General features: G+C 49.7%; 1 protein-coding gene across 1 annotated transcript in view; it reads left to right on the forward strand.

Annotated features, from left to right (window-relative positions):
- The window catches only part of TGFA (transforming growth factor alpha), a 104,881-nt gene that overhangs the window by 79,642 nt on the left and 5,408 nt on the right, over window positions 1-19,831 (forward strand). The window contains exons 3-5 of the mRNA XM_021699091.1: window positions 5,374-5,494; window positions 16,679-16,828; window positions 19,512-19,621. Of these exons, the coding sequence (XP_021554766.1) occupies window positions 5,374-5,494; window positions 16,679-16,828; window positions 19,512-19,621 (381 nt within the window). The remainder of the gene's footprint in view (window positions 1-5,373; window positions 5,495-16,678; window positions 16,829-19,511; window positions 19,622-19,831) is intronic.

Here is a 19,831-nt window from a genome sequence, read left to right on the forward strand (position 1 = left end):
CCAGGCGTCGTTATTAAATTGTCACAGAGTTAGCCGTGATATTTGAGGAAGTGATGAAATGGCTATAAATGATGTAAGCTTTGCAACGGACAAACGTGTCCGCAACTTCTAACATCTGGGAAGAGAGGGAGGGCCGCCGCTTCGGCCAGCTCCCCCTGACCCGCCCAGAAAGTCCAAGTAGGGCTGCTCTGCAAAGGGGGTGGTTGCACTTGGTGGTGTGGATGCTGCTCCTTGGGGAACTGTCCAGATGGCTGCCTCCCTGGCCCTTCTGAGCTGGAGAGACCCGTCCTGTGAATTGAATCCCTGGTTTTCGTGCCCCTTGATCACTATCCCAAACCCCTTTCCCGTGAGTGGAGCTGGGCTCCAGGTCCTATTAGTGGGTCTGTGGTCTCTGGGCAAAGCTTTCACAGCTTCCCTGGAGACCGTGGTGTCTGCAAGATGTCCATTTGCTTAACGGTGTCAGAGAGGCCTCTCATAAACTTCAGAGCAACAGGAACTGAGCGGCTTTGAAATTCCAGCTATGGATGGGCTCGGTATGAGGTCTGTTCCGAAAATGGGAGCATTTGGTTTTCCAATCAAGCCTTGAGGACTAATCAGACTCGGATCAGGGCCTGGAGGAGACAAACACAGGGTCCAGAGCCCAGGGGAGTACAGCCAGCTGTCTGGACTTTTGGGGGGCCCTCCTTGGAGTTGCCTGTTGGCCTTCACTGCCTTCCTTTCCTACATAAGTATCTAGGCTTTTCCTTCCTCCACTTGATATTTCCTTGAGTTTTTAGAAAGAAAAGAAAGACAAATTATGAGGAGAAAAGGCAAGAGAGTAGAGGAAGGTAGAGAAAGAGTAGGGGGAGAGAGAGAGAGAAGGAGGAAGGGAAAAAGAGAGACTCATTCTCTGGGACGATACTGGGAATTTGGGGGTTTCCTTGTAAAGCTCATTTTGATTGAAGTTACTGAGCAAATCCTCCACCTGGCGTGACGGCCTACCCTGCCTGGATCGGAGAGGTGATACACGAGCAGCACCCGGGACATAGCAGCACGCAGAAAGTGGGAGCCCTTCCTCTCCTCCTCCTGACCTTCCCAGACTCCCTTTCCTCCGGAACCTTGGGGAATCTTCTGGGAACATCAGCTGGAATGGTCTTGTCTGTCTGGGCTGACCGTGCTGCAGCGTTGGAGTTTTCTCTGCTGATTCTGGTGGTGTCTGAGGCAAACATTTTTAAAAGCCCTAGAACGGGAACGATCACTGCCCCGCACTTGCGGCCTGCTTCGCACTTTGCGCGGGACTTCTGGGCCCCGGAGTCTGTGAGGCCTGCGCAGCAGCTCTAGGGGCCGGCGTGCCCACTGCCTCCCCTCATGCTGTGGCTGGCTCGCACTGAGGTGACACAGGCAGAGCACAGGGCCACGGTGTGACTCCCCCTGGGACCACTGTCTGGTTCCCTCCTTCCCCTCCACTTCTCACGTGCAGATCATGTAAACCCAAAGCTGCCAGGTGTGCCGCTGGAAACAGGACCTGCCCTGCACATTACACACATGGAGCTTCTTGGGGTCGGGGGTCAGGACGTCACCCTGTGTCCATTCTTGAACGAGGTGCTTGCTTTTAAGATGTTTGTGATTATATCAAAGGGGAAAAATGCAAGTAACAGAAGGAAGCAGTAGTTTACACGAGTGCATGTGTGCAGCATGTACTTACGTAATTCTCATGCTTTTACTTTTTATACTCTAAGGTGCTTTTGTTTAATTTTACATTGGCATTTACAAAAGGTTTCTACAGCGATGTATCGCTTTTGTGATCAGGAAGAAGGTTTTAAAAATAAACGGTGTTTTCGTGATTATGATAGTCAACTGGCATCGAGCTCCCTTGGCACCTCAGTGCCTCGGGCTGCGTCAGGCAGGTGGGATTATGGAGCCCGAGTTCTGCCTCAGATGCCCGTGCTCATCCTGGTCTCTGACGTGCGTGAACTGCCGTCACCGTGACCGTGGCAGGGACCTTCCTCATTGCCTGGGCTCTTTGGCTTCTTAGTGAGCTGCGTGACACACAGAGGGTTTACATTGGCAGATGCTTCTGCCTCGTCACCAGGAAATCGAGGAGGATGTTGTCCACTGTAACAAGTAAGTGCTCTTCAAAAGCAGCCACAGAAGAAGAGTTGCTCTGTGACCATAGACCTGGGCCAAGCTGAGCCTGCCCTGCAAGTGCAGAATGAGCACATTTCCATCTGATGGCCCCTGTGCATCCTTGCTTGGGCCGCGCTGGGAGGCATAGAGCTCCATATGCCGCTCAGCTTCAGCACATAGCGTGACCATCTGATGTGTGTCCTTGTATATGAGCCTAACACCCAACCTCTTTGCTCTGCTCCCCCCTCCTTATTCTTCTTTGCCCTGATGTCCCCTTCCTTTTTGCACTGCCTGTCTCTGTCTCCCTCTGTTCCTCTCTCCCCATCCCTTCTCTGCCTCTGTCTCTCTCTCTCTCTCTCTCTCATGTCTTTCCCATTTGCATCCCCTTTTTGACGAGACCTATTTTTATAAAGACTCCTTGAGTCATTTATGAGATGGGGCAAAATATCCATAAATACAGGCTAACTGAGAACATGGCATTGAATCTACTCCTTACCGATCCATTTTGGAGAGTAGCGTTCCCAAAGGACAGATCCCGAGTTGTTCTTCTAGTGCATATCTAGTGACCTGACACTTGACCACAAAGAATGTCAGCAGATTGCAGGCCTTAGTGCCACTTGGGTTTTGAAGAGCTGGCAGGTGACCAGCTCCAAAAAGGGTCCCTTTCAAGACCCCTGTTGTTTTGCTTTTCTAAGAGGTCTTTTGTCTCTGAACAGTGTGCCTCGTGTATAATACAAGCCTGGGTCTCCACATCAGTGCACATCAGAATCACCTGGAGGGCCCGGGTATGCTACATCAATTCTAGCTCAATAAACCTGACTTTTAGAAAAAAAAAAAAAATCACCTAGAAAGCTTGTCACAGAGATTCTTGGGCACCATCCCAAAGATCCTAATTCAGTAGGTCCAAGGGCAGGGCCTGTGAACTGGGCTCTCTGGTGAGCTCGAGGGGGCTTAAAGCTGCTGGTCCACAGACATCTGAGGAGCCCAACTCTGAACCCTGCCGAGGGACTCCCACTAGCTGCTTGGAGGTAGTCGTCTAAAGGGCCTTTTGTGGAGCTTATCAAAAGCCTTTTTCAGGGTCTAAATCAAATTAGATCCACTGGTCTCCGGCCCCTCATCTCTTTGTATTTGCTCTTCGACAAGTTTAATGAGCACAGAGAAGCCAGTTAGGTGAACCGCAGCAGACCCTTCCAGCCTCAACATCCCAGTATCCACGGTCTGTAAGTGAGCAAGCCCGTTCCTCAACCACCCGGGCCTCGGACTCGCCGGCTCGCTGTTACCAGCTGAGGCAGTTGGACCACATGTCCCGGAGGCCGCTGCTGGACAGGGAGCTGCCACAGCAGAGGTGAGGCTGGCCGGCAGCCAAGGGCCGGCATCTCCACCTGGCTTTGGGCGCCTCTGCCTGTCCTCACGTGGGGAAGTCTATAAGGACACTTGGATTTTTTGTTACACTACACTGAATTTATGGTGGGAGGGAGAGATCATATACTGTAATGGTCTGACCACACGTGGAGACTCATTAGCATCTTGGGATTGTCAGTGATGGAAGAACTAACAGCCGAGTGGTACGTACCAGAGCGTGTACAGAGTCCAGTACTGAACAACTTTTGCCTCGGTCAGCCCTCAGAGCCAGCCAGGAGGCAGGTGGACTCCCCATCTTATGGAGGCAGAGGCAGGCTAGAGGGGCTCAAGTGGTGGCAGAGGCAGGATTCAGACTGACCCCTGTGTTTCTGCATCTTAAGCCCGTGCTCATGGCCACTAAGCAATCTCTCACCTTCTGCACCAGGAAATCTGTTGAATTTTCAGCCTCCAGTTTTTCCACTGGAATTATGAGATTTCCAAAGATGACACTTCTAGAAGCAATTCATGAATGGAGAGATGGCAATGAGAGTTTAATATTTAGTGGTAGTCTAAAACCCCACAATAAGAAATGGTCTGCCTTTTCTCCAAGAGCAAGAGCTCTAAGAACATACTTTTTTCAAAAAAAAAAAAAAAAAAAGTAGGAAAGACCACTTCCCAAAACACAAGCATAAGAGGACCTTTTGAAAAAGCATGGAAGCTGCATCTATCATGCCATCTTGAAATAGCTATCTACTGGGTCTCGAGTGTTACTTGGACAAAACAAGGCTACTGGAGTCCATTAAAATAAATCCAAAGTGATGCCCCATGGGCTGGTCAGCAGGTCTATTCATGTGTTGTTCCGTAGGGTGCTCCTGGTGGCTGTTTTTATTCCCGTCTGAAAGCCAAGGAGGGAAAACCCGGAAAGGTTTGGTAACACCCCAGGCTCTTGTGAGTGACGGGAGCCAGGGCTGTGAGTGGGACCTGTCCCTTTCCCAGACTCTGCCGCCCTTCCTGCCAGCTCCCAGCTTTCCCGGTACTGTGTGTGCTGCTCCCAGGTGGACCTCCGGGCTTTCAGTCATCTTCATGGCGGGATTAGGAGTGATCCAGGAGAGCCTCTTGCTACCATTTTTATGTATAGCTTTCCCAGACTTATTTGTATCTAAATTTCTTTTTATTTCAGTAGAATTATACGTTACAGGCCAAATGGGAAATGTACCGGTTTCACTTACAATAACGTATCATGAGCATCTTTCTGTGTCATTAACTGTTCTTCCTCAGCATCAATTTAATGGTCATTTAGTACACCTCTGTAACTACTTTCTGGTTTCTTGCCTTTAAAACAGAGTTTTATAGGGGTGCCTGGGTGGCTCAGTCATTAAGCATCTGCCTTCGGCTCAGGTCATGATCCCAGGGTTCTGGGATCAAGCCCCGCATCGGGCTCCCTGCTCCACGGGAAGCCTGCTTCTCCCTCTCCCACTCCGCCTGCTTGTGTTCCCTCTCTGGCTATCTCTCTCTGTCAAAAAATAAATAAAATCTTTTTTAAAAAACCAGTTTTGTGAAGGCTCTCTTAAAAGAATGATCACTGTCGCTTTGCAAAAGTAAAATCAGGTCGCGTGGGGAAATAGGCTTTAAATGCTCTGGTAGCTAAAATTGCCCTGGTATCTCTGAATTACAGTGAATCTTTTGGAGAGATTGTTTTGTTTTCAACCTTGGTAAGTACATAATATAGCCCTGTTGGGAAGTGCGTGATGTAGGTGTCTCTGGTCCTGGACTGGCCATTAGAAAGTGAGGGAGCGCTGAGGACGACAGGCAGGGAGGGACTAGAAATCCCAGCCAAGAGGGCGCCCCTGCTCCTTGATTGGTGAGGGCCTGCGGGTGTGTCTTGCTAAGCCATGGGTCTGAGCCAAATGTCTTCTCTCTCTCCAGCAGACCCGCCTGTGGCCGCAGCTGTGGTGTCCCATTTTAATGACTGCCCAGATTCCCACAGTCAGTTCTGCTTCCATGGAACCTGCAGGTTTTTGGTGCAGGAAGACAAGCCAGCATGCGTGTAAGTGTTCCCTCGTGTCCTGAGATTCTGGGGCTGGGGGCATCCCAGCAACCAATTACAAGAACATTTACCTCCACGAGACATGCCTGAGACCCCGGAAGCTGGACATGGAGGATCAGAGCAGCAGGCTGAGGGACTGCTGCTTCACACCCAGCTGGTGAAAAATCCAGATTCCAGGGCTCCAGCCCAAAGTCACTGAGGCAGAACCCCTGAGGGTTGGAGCTTGGGGGTCTGCATTTTTCACAAGCACCTTGGGTCACTCCTGGGTTATTGCAAAGCCTGAAGAGTCCTGGATTCAAGTTTAATTCACTCATTAGAATTTCTCGAGGGCAAGGTGTTGGGTTGGATCCCTCTGAGTAGCAGTGTCTCCAAAAAGGTCTCTGCCCTCCAGCATCTTTATAGCACAGCTAATAAAATAAGCTGGAAGTGCGTGCAAACGGTTAGTGTACATAAGCCGTATCAGAACGAAGAACAGCTTAGAAATCAAGATGTGTGCCAATGCACAGAGGTTTCCACGCCAGGCCGAGCACGAGCCCCCTGGGGCTGCTGCTTAAAGTATAGCCGAGCCCCACCCCAACCCATTGAATCATCATCTCCAGGAATGGGACCCAGGAGTCACATTAGTTAAGAGCCATTGGGGATTGCCATGGTCAGCCAGGCTGGGGAAGAAAGGCACTTGAGGAAAGCTCCCCAGAGCAGGTGTTAGGGTTTGCCTAGTGGGGAGAAGAGAGAGGTTATTCCAGGCCTGGAGTGTTGGGGGACCTGCTGTTACAGGATACCTGTTGTGGCTACAGCAGGAGGAGACAAGAGTGGAGACAAATGGGAGGCCAGAGCCTATTGGAAGTGAGCCTTTGTTCTCTAGGCAGCGGGAGCCACGTTGTTTTGAGGAAGGGATGTTTTAAGAAAATGAATCTGTCCGTAGTAGAATACTCTTAGGTGGCCCCATACTGAACCTTGGCACTATTGACATCCGGGGCTGGGTAATCCTTTGCTGTGCACTGAGGGATGTTAGCGGCAGCCCTGGCCTCCACCCAGTAGGTGCCCAGGAGCCCCACCACCTTACCGTGGTGACCATCAAAATGTCTCCAGATTGCCAGATGTCCCCTGAGGGGTGGGAGGAAACAAAATCCGCCCTCTGCCCCCATTAAAAACCACCCATCTATATGAAGTTGCCATTTCTATAGGTCACGACTGGCAGAAAGGTAGCAATTCCATATGGTCCAACTTAATAGTACCAGTAAGTGATACTAAAATGTTAACAAAAGCTAGCATTTATTGAACTTTTTTTGCTTCACGCCAGACACCATTCCAGGCATGATCTGTGTGCTAACTCATGTAATCCTCCTCATGACCCCACAAGTTAGGCACAGAGAGCTCGTGCCCAGGTCTCAGAGCAGAGCTTGCAGTCAAACGTCGACGGTCCAGCTCCTGAAGCTGAGTGCTTAACCATGATGCTAAGGGTGTCCGGTGCATTGGCCCTGAGCTATTGTGACTCCGGAGAGCCTGCGCAGAAAAAGCGGTGGGCGGGGCTTTCCTCTTTCGGAGGTGCAGCTGTGTGAGTGTGGGCAGGCCCCTTGGGTGGCTTCAAGCCTCATCTGATGGAGCGAGCTGGCTACCTTCCTCCTGATAGGACTGTGTGAGGCCCCAGGTCGTGTCTGCAGAGCTTGAGCCCTCCCTACCCCGTAAAACAAGCCACAGTGATGATGATCATCAGTCACTCTTCATGATTGTCATTTTTATTAAGATACACATGGGACCCCTGGGGGACTGATAGGATTGTTTTGTTAGTAGCCCAGTCATTGTGGAAAACACTAGCCCAGAAAGGGAGTTTTGCCTCTGGCCCGGATATCAGAAAGCCTCCCAGTGCGGCAGGCAGAAGGCATTCCCCCTCCAGCAGTGCCCAGTGCACCCAGCTATGGGTTGGGAGGATCGTCTTTGGAGAAAGAAGGCAAGTCTTTGCCAAGTTCTGACCAAATTTCAGCTTAGTTTTTCTTCCTCTGATGCCTTCCCCACCAGATCAGGGGCTGGTATAAATTTTGTGAGAGCCAGCAACCTCAAGCCTGGATCATCAGATGAGCCAAAGCGCTAACCTCATCTGTGGCTAAGACCCACCCCACCCCCAATCAGCTGGAGGAAGCCTTCTGAAAGTAGGGGGCAGGTGGTTTCTTGTTCTGTTCACTCTGGATTCCAAGCCCTGTTCTTGGCTCAGGGAGCTAATTGTCCATCACACTTACACACCATTGCATTTTGATAATCAGGATGATTGACTGTCTCTCCCCCCATTCACATTATAAATATTGCTATTAATAATAAGCTTTCAATAAAAGCTCTAGCTATGGGCCAGGCCTAGCTCCCAGCACTCCCTATGTATAGTGACTCATGGAGTCCTCACAACTCCCTTCTCAAGTGGGAATTCTTGTTCTTGTTGTATAAATGAGAAAACTGAGCCGGCTCACAGAAGCGATTTGCCCAGAGTCCCAGAGCTAGTAAATGGCAGAACTTAGGATTCAGTCTGATCGATTCAAACCCCCAAACCCATGTTCTCAGCTACTGCCCCGGAGGGCACTCTGTCTCAGCTCTAAAAAGTTCACCTCTGTTAAAAAAGAGACAACAGGTCCAAATAGAGTCACTTGTGCTAAGCCCATATCACCAAACCAAAACGTATTGCAGTTTCAGCCTGCCCCAGAAATGTGCTTAGCCAGTCAGTCTGGAATTTCCCTGGTCAGCTTAATGAAGTAGTCTGCCTGATAGACCTCTTCTGTCCCCCAAAGAAAGATGAGATCGTCTACTCTTTCCCTGTCCCTGCCCCCTTCTGCTTATACAAGTCTCCCATCTTGTACAACTCCTTGGAACTCCTTTCTACTTGCTAGATGGGATGCAGCCTGATTCAGAAATCACTGAATAAAGCCAATTTGATCTTGAATTTACTCAGTTGAATTTTACTTTTTAACATCTCAAGTCACTAAGCTCTTCTGTTTCCAAGAAAGGTGTTGGCATCTTCCCCATGTAAAGAGAAACCTGTAAAGAGAAACATCAAGGTCATTCCCAAGCTCTTTGCCCTGACCACAGACTCTTAAAGTCCTTTCCGTGGGCTGAGTGCAGGATCTTCCAGAAACAGCTGGGCCATCCTTGCGGTTTGGAAAAGCTGACCATTTGTGGGGATTCACAGCCATGCAAGCAATTACCATCGCTTTATCTCAGTGTCCCCACTGGATCTTGGCAGCCCAGGGGAGTTGTATTCAGCCCACAGATGTGTTTTATATGGCAGTACATGATGATCTGCATCGTTCTTTGGTAGTTTTAATTAGTGGTCAGCATTTTAGAAGTCACATTTTATTCTCCATGTGGATGCCCAGCCCTATTGAATAAACAGACAAATGGTGGCATCAGATCAGGCCTGAACTCCCAAATGTGCCGTTTGGCTAGAATATAGGTGCACCTGCCCCACCATCCCCAGACCAGGGCTTGCCCTCTCTGGTTCTCCTTTCCGCCTCTCCCCACTGCTCCCCAACACTGAAGCGGATGTCAGCCCCTGACCATCCTGTTGCCTCTTCTGCTCGCCTCACACCAGCCCACTTTGCTCACTTCTGCCGTGTGAGCTCATAAGCTTGGTGAGGACAGGACCACACTTTATATCCTTTGAAATTACAGTACCTAGAAGAATGTGATAATTAATTAATTCCCACTCGACCAGAAACTCTCAGTCCGTGCAGAGAAAGCAGAACCTTCTGTTCTCACTCGCATGAACTGCCCCAGCTTTGGGTTGCTGACACATTCTGGTCAATAAAACCAACATACCTTGAGGTAAGGCCATATATGTCATGGCCTTATAAAGAAAACCCACAGTGACCCAAGATGATAGTCTAAAAAGAGGGAGCTCTTTCTAAAATACTGTCACTCTTAAGCTTTGTTTTTTATAAAAACAACAGTCTCTAGGTTTCTGGAGAATCTAAAATGACATCTCACACTAAAATATGAGATAAAAAAAAGTTAAAACAAATAACTAGTCAGAAATAGCCAAAGATAGTGAACAAAACCTTAAACATTTATGTTTCAGTTGAGCCCTAGATGGTATTTTGTGTCTTCCTTTAATAAATCCCTGCTAGAACCCAACTACATCAGGAAACAAATGGGAAAAGGCTTTCCAAAGACAGTAAAGCCATAGAAATGCAAGGTTAGGACTTGCACACCATTTTCCCCTGAGGCAGATTCAGCACACTGTTGGTCTGCTGCCTGCAGAAGCCTTCAAACAAAGGAAAGCAGTTGAAGGAAGACACCCAGGTGACATATTTTAAGAGTTCCAGTGTCCTCAGCCAGTGGCAACCAGTTTGAAGTTTCTCACCTGTCCAAAATGCTCTTCATTGACTGAACTCCCTGACTTAACTTTCCCATAGCAAAGTGTGAAAACAAATTGCTGAGCCAAGGAAAACATTTCACATGGCCCTGGCCACGGTACATTCTAGTGGGATCTGAGCAGAGTCAAACATCTAGAGAAGAGCCTGTCTTCAGTCCACCAGCAGGCTGCTATGTGACTAGGGATGTACCCCCAAGAGATCAAGATAGGGAGCAGTTTGGGGCTCGAGCCACTTTCTGTAGATCTTCTGGCACCCCAACAGCAGGCAGATGGTGGGGCATAGGGGTTAAGTTATGACATTGGGGTGCCGGGCTGACTCGGTAGAGCATGCAACTCCTGATCTCAGGGTCATGAGTTCAAGCCCTACGTTGGGCATAGAGCTTATTTTATTTTTTTCTTAAAATTTTTTAAATTTATTTGTCAGCGAGCACAAGCAGGGGGAGCGGCAGGCAGAGGGAGAAGCAGGCTCCCCACTGCGGGGAGTCCGATGCGGGGCTCTATCCTAGGACCCTGGGATCATGACCTGAGCCGAAGGCAGACGCTTAACCGACTAAGCCACCCAGACATCCCTAGAGCTTACTTAAAAAAAAAAAATAAAATTAGTTATGACATTATTCCAACCATATGTCTGGAGAAAGTGCATGTCCTCATTCTCTCTTTACCCACACCAGAAGCAGACACTGAGGGTCACACACCAGGCAGGATAACCCAGCAATGAATGGATTTAGAGGTCAGACAGACTTGAGTCTCTGATACAAGTGGCTTAGCTCCATAAGTGGGGATATTAGTATTTCACAGCATTGTTATGAGGGCCCAGTGACCATAATGCATGCAAAGCTGTTGCTGTCCAAGATGAGAGCCACTAGACACACAGGACTATTTAAATTAAATCACTTCATTAAAATTAGTTTCCAGGCCTCACCTGCCACAGTCAAATACTCAGCAGCTCCAGGTGGCTAGTGGCTACTGTACGGGACAGCATGGATATAGACTATTTCCATCATCATAACAGTTCTCTTAGATAGCACTGGAGAACATTCAGGCCCAGTTCCCCACAGAGCAGGAGGGCTCAGTTACCAGACACTGTGACCGTCGCCACTCCTGGAGGATGTTGTAAGGTCCTGCCGAAAGGAGCAGTGGAAGTCGGGTAGGCCACCAAACCCATGGCTGTCTGTGAGGCCCCCGGGATCAGAGCTGCAGAGAAGAAGCCCATACCCCAACCAGCCCCCTCCTCCCCAGCCCTCAAAGCGGAGAGGTTATAGGACTTGGCGAATCCACTTCTTTTTTTTTTTTTTTTTTTAAAGATTTTATTTATTTGAGAGAGAGCACGAGATGGGGGAGGGTCAGAGGGAGAAGCAGACACCCCGCTGAGCAGGGAGCCTGACGCGGGACTCGATCCTGGGACTCCAGGATCATGACCTGAGCCGAAGGCAGTCGCTTAACCAGCTGAGCCACCCAGGCGCCCCTTGGCGAATCCACTTCTTAAGAGGCCAACAGTGGGTAAGCCCAGTGCAGGTGTCCTTGTGCTCAGTTTCCGCATTCCTACCAGAGCCCTATGGAATTTCTCTATGTTAAAGGCAGGTTTGTGTAAATATATTTCTAAAACCATGGTCCTGGGTCCTTAATTCAGTCCTTGACCCTCATAGTGAAGACCGTATCTTGGGACATGTGCCAAAAAGACTTAGCTAAAAGAGGACTGGCCTCCTGCCAGAGAATACATCATTGTTTATAAAGACAACGTCTCTTAAGAGCCTTGACATTTTTAAAACACAGCGCTTGGGTCAGACACTAAGATATTAACGGCAGTTCTCATAACAACTCTGTGAAGTAAGTTTTATTATCATTTTAGAGATGCAGACTCAGTGGCACAGAGAGGTTAAGTAATTTGCTGAGGGTCACACAGGCATGAAGCAAGGAATGAGATTTGAACCCATGACAGTTTGGCTCTAAAGTCTGTACCATGTCATGCCCTCTTGTGGGACCCTATCCTGAGGAAATAAGCTCAAATGCAAACAAAGCTGTGTACATTAAGGTAACCACCTGACAGTATTTATGATATCAAAATTGGATACAGCCTAAATGGTAAAGGTTTGGTGAAGCAAGTTGTGTACATATGTTACTGTATGACATTTTAAATGCAATGACATAAGTAACATGGTGAGGAGATGTGAGATGATATATTGATGCAAAATTGTAAAAAAAAAAAAAAAAGTTAAAAACTAGATAGAAATAGTTTAAAGAGAAACATGTCCGTTTGCCATTTGGGGAGGTGGGGTTGGCAACAGTGTGAGCTTTTTTTTCTCCTTTCTGCTTTATTATAATTTATGTACTTTCCAATTTGCTTAGAAAATTTCCTTTTCCAGTTGAAGTTTTTTAAGAAAAAAATGTTTAAGGGCATAGCCCTATATGCATTATCCTATTTCTTGAAAATTGGAAAAGGGCCCCGTGAACCAGGTGAAACAGGGACTTCCAGAGAAAATGGAGCAAGTCTGCGGGACTGGAAGGTTTGCAAGCCCTTGGCAGAGGGGTGAGAAAGGCACAGTGTGGATAATTTCATCCTTCTTGTTCAAAAGGAGAGGACTACAGCCACAGTTTGCGCCTATGAAAAGCACCAGAGCAATCTTGACAGAGTAACAAAAATGGAAGGGCCTCGGGGACCCAGCTGGCTGGAGCACAGTGCCTTTATTTCCAGCTCCTCTTGCGGCTTGGCCAGCCTCCTTTTCCCTTCTGCGCTATGCTCTTTCTTCCTGCTGCGCTTCTTTCTTTTTGGTTTTTATTTGGGAGAAGTAGCCTGAATGGGACTCCAGAGCCTTATTTCAGAATTGTGAAGACAAAACAGCATTCCAGGATCTTTGTGTTTGGTAAAACCCACTGCAGACAGATGAAATTGGTCAAATGATGTATGAAAATGTTCAATCTTAACACATTTTCCATTCCCCCTTGTGATAAAACAACTCCGATTCTGTTCAGGTTCCTTTCTGAAACAGGGTTGTAACATCTCCTGTTTCTCCTCCGCCTGATATGGGGCGCCCATTTTATAGCCACCACCCTGAGGAAATGACGGAGGGAGGGAGAGAGGGAGAGAAGGAATGAGAAAGGGAAGTGGAGGTTTTGAATTGCTGGTTCTTGAGTCTGTGTACTTAAACAATGGTTCTCCCTCAGTGGTTCTCAGGCCTGGATGCACATGAGAATCACCTGGGTGCCCAGTCCAATTGGATGAGCATCTCTAGGGGTGTGACCTTGGCCCTGGCATTTGCCACATCTTCCCAAGTGATTCCACTATGCAGTCGGGTGGGAACCAAGGGCCTACCTGAGGTAAAGGGAAAGACAGCAGCTGAGTCAAGCCTGATTCATTTACAACCAGGTGAGGTGACTCTTCCCCTCCTTATGTGATTTGTACCTAATATAATCGGCATAATGAAGTCTAACATCAGTAGAAGCTTGGGAAGTTTTTTTTTGTTTTTTGTTTTTTTAAAGAAAAGCTATGTCACCAAACCTTTTCTTTTTCCCCACCTCATAAAAAAGCAACTGGGAAGCATCCCCACTATTACAAATGATCTGGGAGGAGAAAGGACCTCCCTCTACCCCAGGGCCAAAAAGTCTAAATTGTGGCTCTCAACTGTGGCTGCCAGGTGGAATCGTCTGGGAGCTTTAAAAACACTCGTGAATATTCCAGAAATATTCATGTAGCTGGTCTAGGGTGTGGCCTGGACCTCAGGATTTATTCAAGCTCCCCAGGCAATTCCAGTGGGCAGCCAAAGTGGATGTCACTAGTAAAACCTTCATGGTGGCTCTCAACTCTGGCTTCATCAGAATTCCTTTTGGCCTTTTCTTCAAAACACCCATTTTCAGAGAGATTTTGACCTTGGGTAAAGCCCAAGGATCTGGTATTCTGCCTCCCAGCTGCAGTTGGCTGCTTGGGGCAAAGATCCACTATTCTCAGAGCTCACCTAAGCCATGACCTGGAGTCTCGTCTATTAGGCAGCAACCGTGTGCCTCGCTGGGCAAGCTTGTGTTCACAAGCACGTTGGGCTCCCTAATTCAGGGAGACTGAGATGTGGGTATTTACAGCTGTGACACTGGGTGACAGACATTCTTATTGACATGAAGACTTTCCCAAGGGGCTAGGACCCCTGCCAGGGGCAGTTTTGAGGCCAGGCTGGTTGTGAAGGGCCCAGCACACAAACGGGGAATGTTCCTCTGGAAGGAAGAATATGGAAAGTCAGCAGAAGGTGACCCAGCCCAGAGGGTTAGCTTTCTTTTTTTTTTTTTTTTTTAAGGTTTTTTTTTTTTATTTATTTGACAGAGAGAGAGACAGCGAGAGAGGGAACACAGGCAGGGGGAGTGGGAGAGAGAGAAGCAGGCTTCCCGCGGAGCAGGGAGCCCGATGCGGGGCTCAATCCCAGGACCCTGGGATCATGACCTGAGCCGAAGGCAGACGCTTAACGACTGAGCCACCCAGGCGCCCCGAGGGTTAGCTTTCTTAGTGAGTTCAGATGGCACTGTTTAGGGGGAACTTTGGCAACTTGGCACACCCACAGCAAGGTCACCTCTTTACGGGGCAGTGAGCAATCCATCTTTCTTCCTGCAGTGAGTTTTGTGAGCTTGCCATGAAATCACTACCCCAGAGTGTCTTCCGCACCAGTCTGCATTACCGTAGAAAGGTAGCCTTCCTGGTTGAGATGGTTAGTTTTTAAACCCAGAAGCCCCCTGGCCCCCATTTCTTCATCTATAAAGAAGGTAATAGCAGCCCTGACCTCACATGCATTTGTGATTGTTGGGAACAAAAGAGATTGATTCCTATAGGAATTTGGCAATAAAGGGTATGTGTTATAATTAGCACTTGGATGCCACTCTTTTTTTAAATGGGATTTCTTGGGAGTCCCCAGTGTTAATGGGTTAATCCATAAGGTTCGCAGAACCAAGTGGTTAGGGAGGCGTTAGAACCTTTCTCTCCCAGGGCCTGCAGGTCCGAGTAGGAACGTTTCAGAAATGGGAACGCTTACCCTTTTGCAGCCTGGACCCTTCACAAATGGACACACAGACCCTCACTGCGCTGTCTAAGGAGGAAGCAGCACGGACACTGGGCTATGCAAGAACCCAGACTCTGGGCTGAGCAGACCTGAGTGTGCATTTCTCTCTCTTCCCTAGCAGGATGGCACAGGCAAATGACTTGACTTTTCTGTGCAAGAATTAAAAGGCAGAACATATGTCAAGTGTACAGTAACCCATAACAGAAAAGCAAGGGCCTGAGTGCAAATTGAAAAATACCTTTAAGTAACGTATATAACAAGTGGGCTCTGGGATAAAGAGCCCCAGTGAAAGGCCTCCATTACGCAGTGCTAAAGACAAGCTCGTATGCTCTGCTATCCCAGGGTGAAGCCTTAAGCAGCAATTTTTGCAACATCTCCTGTTTGGCATAAATCTTAAACCATACTGTACCTGTTCCTTGAACATTAAAATGATTAAATTTTTGTTAACATTGAGCAAAACCTATGCTCCAGAAAAATACACCGTGTTTATCCTGTGGCCCCAAGTCTCCCTCTGGCATCTGGGGTCTGAAAGCCCAGAAGCACAGGTTTAAGGGAACCACAAATAGCAGGCAACCAGGACCCTTAATCCCCTTTTCTTGCTCCTTGTTCTGCAAAGGCCTTTTAATCTAAACGTGAAGGTGACAGACTGGCTATTTCGTCAAAAGACTCCTAAAAAAAAAGTTTAGCTATCATTGCCATGTTTTGGGGAAAAAACAAAAACTTTAAATCCAGTGTGTGATATTTGGTGCAGGGCTGCTCTTGTGGAAGTCCCTGTGGGAAGGAAGCTTCCCCACCTGAGAAGATAGTGGTGATCAAACATTTTCTTTACAATAACAAAGTCATCTGGACAAAGTCATCGGGACCTGTGCATAAGCAAAGTATCTTCTGTTGAGCAGACTCATATGCTTGGAGGGGGGAAAATGCCTGCAGCAGAAAATAACCATCCCTTCCTTATGGCTGGAACCAGTCCTGAGGAACATCCTACAAGAACCACTTGGGTGGCCCCAGGATCGGGGCAGGGCGGGGGGGGCGGTTTGCTGAGCAGCATCAGCCTTCCGCATATAGGAGGAGACTGTCACTAAAGTGAAAGAGCCTTTGGATATTAGTAATAACCATTAATATCATATTGGTATAGGTAGTGACCCTTACAGGCCACAGGGCATGTTCAAGGGCATGACCTCTTTCATGCTCTTGCTGATCCTCCAGTGGAACGAGGCCAGGTGTTGTTGGACATGAGAAGCAGGTTGATGGCTTCCCAGGTCCTGCATTTACCAGATGGTGGCCCTGGCCCCAACTTCAGTACAAACCCTGTGTGCTGCCCCCCTGCCCCAGTAAATGCTCACAGGGCTAATTAAATTTGATGAAAACAATAAAGCAAACCACAGCCCGGGTATGGTTTAGTGTGTTTTCTTTCTCTTATCATCAAATTCTGAATATATGCACTTAGTTTAAAAATAACCTGGGTTTTTATGAACTGCCAAAATGAACTTGCTGTCCTAAACACACTTGCTGCCTTCTTTATCCCCAGCATCTGACATAGTAGCAATAACAGTGAAGTGCTTCCTCACATGAGCAGGCTGATCAGTGGTCCCACATTCTCCAAGCAAGAGGTGCCCGGGCGGGGAAGTAGGAGCTAGTTTGCAGACACCTTTACCTCCAGTCGCGAGGGCTGGAGGGGCCCCTTGGGGCTTTTCCTAGGGGCTTTTCCCTCTGGCCCAGCCTTCTCCGGGGGGAGTGGGGGGTTGGGGGAATGAGAGCTCTGCCAGAAGAGCATGCTGACCTTCCTCTCTTCCGCAGCTGCCATTCTGGGTACGTGGGCGCACGCTGTGAGCATGCCGACCTCCTGGCCGTGGTGGCCGCCAGCCAGAAGAAGCAGGCCATCACCGCCCTGGTGGTGGTCTCCATCGTGGCCCTGGCTGTCCTCATCATCGCGTGTGTGCTGATACAGTAAGTATTTGCCACCACCCCTAATGTCAGGTCCCACTCACTGGGCCATCTGCAGCATGCCCAGATGACAGGGCCCCCTCGGCGTGGCTTATTGCTGTGGTGTCTGATTGGTGTCAGCGAAGCCGAGAGGACCTTCGGTAACGGCCACGCTGTGTCAAGGGCACGCATCCTGGGAGGGTCCCCAGCAGTGGGTCTGTGCACTGCTTGCTGGAAGCCAGTGGAGAAGCAAAGGTGCGTGCGCTCTCTCCGCCGCTGGGGTTGGAGCCTTCAGAGTTATGATGGGGACGTGCAGGCATTCCAGAGAGCTAGAAATGGCTCCCAGCTTCCTTTGGCAAGTGGCAGAGGTGCTTCCTTTCTGCCGAAGGCACTTTGCAAATCCCAAAGCCACATCAGACGTCTCGGTTACCATTTGGACAGGCTGATGGCAGCCCTTTCCCTTTCTCCACTTCTCTCCCCCTCCTGCATCTTCCAAAACTCATCTTGCATGTTCCAGAAAGCCTTCCTGAGCCCTAGACCAACAGAGACTCTTTTCTTGGACTTATTTGCTTGCCCGTATCTGGACTGCTCCACAGAGGGAGACTCCCTAGTGCTGTGTTCACAGCATCTGGCCAGACGTAGTCCCTGGAAATATCTAGAGACATCTAATTCACAGAGCAAGACCTCTGAGAATTTATACCTAATTGGCTATGCATAAGGAATTCACAGAAGAGCTAAAGGCTCCCAGTCGGCTCAGTGTAGATTAACTCATGATAGAGATGGTAGTGGATGGGCCATCCCGGCAAAGGCCGGAGGAGGCAGCTATGTGTTAAGGAAGCCAGACTGTAGCCCTCTGAGGTTGTGTGGAGTTTGGACAGGTAATTATGAGTCTGTCCTGTTTTGTTTATTGGTTTGTTGCTGTTGGGGCAACATCCACGCCTCTGGTTCTGGCAGCAAATGGATGCCCCGTAGAGCCCCGCCCTGCTCACGGCGGCCCTAGTTTCAGTCCTTGTGGCCCACGCCAGCATTACATGGTGCGGGAGGAGGTGGAACTGAGCCGGCCTTTCCTTCCTCTTCAAGCAGTATGTGTCCCTCTCCCACCTGTTTTGGAAAAGACAGAGTGGACAAGCAGTCCTGGTTCGGGCTGGAAAATAGCCCAGGCTCTGCCGCACATGAGGGCAGTTCTCATGGCTGTCTAGCTGTGTGTGCTCACACATCATGTCCGTAGTCCTCTCTTTCTGTGGCCAGGAGGGTCCCAGAGCCTCAGGAACAAGAACTGCATGCCCCTCTGAGCTTCTCCAGAGGGATTTAAAAGCAAATTTTGCCAGATTCTCTGGAGACAGAGACAGTCTAGGATGCCTGGACGGCCTCTCTCTTTCCCAGGAAGGCAGCTGGTCCCACCTCCCTTCTGTCTTTTCCCAGCCCATCCTTGCTAGAGACCAAGTCCAGAATCCCTGAGCCAGAGACTAAGCCCTTACCCTAACCAGGCTGCTGGTTGCCTGCGCATGGGGCCGTCCTGAGTTGCAGAGTTGGTTGGGACCAGCTTATCCCATACCAGAGGGTCCTGGAGGCCTTGGTCTCACTGCGCTGGAATGCTCCTTGCTAGGAAGCGACTGGAATAAGCCCACTGCTAGCCGACTACAAAAGAGTAATCTCTGATGATAGATCTGGAATCAGACCGCTCTGGCCACCCATGACAGAAGTATGTTACGCAGGAAGTTCTCAGGCTCCTTCTCAGCTCTGCTGCCCAAAGATTCGGGGGCCCTGGTAGCCTTCCCAGGACAGTGCCAAGAGAGGGGCTAGGGTAGGGATCATGAGATGCCACCAGGCACCAAGGGGGCAGCACAGCAACAGGCTTGTTTTCTCATTTGTGTCTGGGCCTGTGTCTACCGGGACACCCTGCCCAGCCCCCTTGTGTGGATGCATGGATTAGGCACATGTCAGGGTTAGACTGAGTAGAAACAAAGTCCTCCATGGTATCCCATGGGAGACAGCTCTAAGTATCTACGTAATCAGTGTCTTCCTTAGTGCTTTCTTCTCTGCCCTTCTTTTGGGTTCCCTGGTTCTTTTTTCATGCGAACTCCCCCCGCTGTTCATTCCCGCCCACAGAGGGAGGCAGGAGCACTCCTAACCCTGGTGCTCCAGGGCTCTGTGTGACACGGGTTCCCCAAGAGGTTGGGTTTGCCAGAGCTGGAGAATGGTAGTCCACGGAAAGATTCAAAGCCGTGGCAATTCGTGACTCGTTCTCTCATTCTTCCCACGGTCCGTTCAGCCCATCCACGTTCCTTGCTTCGCTGCTGGCAAGACCTGAGGGATGCTTGCCCTCCCCAAGCCCTCACAGCCCTACCAGCCGGCAGTGGCTGCTTTGTGCCGACCCTGACAGCCGTTCTGAGCCCCCCACCTGCTGTGTTGTGGAGAAAGCAGCTGGGGAGGCGGCCAGGTTGCCCCGAAAGCCGGGAGCAGAGCTGTGCTCACAGAGCCGGTCCCTGAGGGGCCAGCAGGTGCTTTTGTTGCTGGCCAGCATCTGCCCCAAAAGCCACCGCCCTACAAGGTGCTCAGCCCCCTGCTGTGTGTGGCCAGCCCTCCAGAGGCCTCCACAGGAAGGCTGCCCTAGAGCCCAGAGCTGCGCCAGGCTCTTCAGCGGCTGCTGCCCCAGCCGGGCACCCCTGCCCCAGGCTCCTGCCCAGCCCGTGTTCTCTGTCCACAGCTGCTGCCAGGTCCGAAAACACTGTGAGTGGTGCCAGGCTCTGGTCTGCCGGCATGAGAAGCCCAGTGCCCTGCTGAAGGGAAGGACCGCGTGCTGCCACTCAGAAACAGGTAAGGGGCCGCGGCGAGGAGGGACCCCTTTCCCTTGGGAGACACAGTTGGGTGGGGAAACCACCGCCTTCTCCAGGGCAGGGCAGACGTTCTTAGAGGGTGAAGCAGGAAGAGGGTGTTTACCCTCCCAAGTCAGGTTTAGTTTATCCTAAGGTATGTTTTACTCAGAAGGAAGCGCTTTTATCTTTACTGGTCTGCGTGACCTTTGAC

The sequence above is a fragment of the Neomonachus schauinslandi genome, chromosome 10 (genome assembly GCF_002201575.2).
Source record: "Neomonachus schauinslandi chromosome 10, ASM220157v2, whole genome shotgun sequence".
In the NCBI taxonomy this organism is placed as follows: Eukaryota; Metazoa; Chordata; class Mammalia; order Carnivora; family Phocidae; genus Neomonachus; species Neomonachus schauinslandi.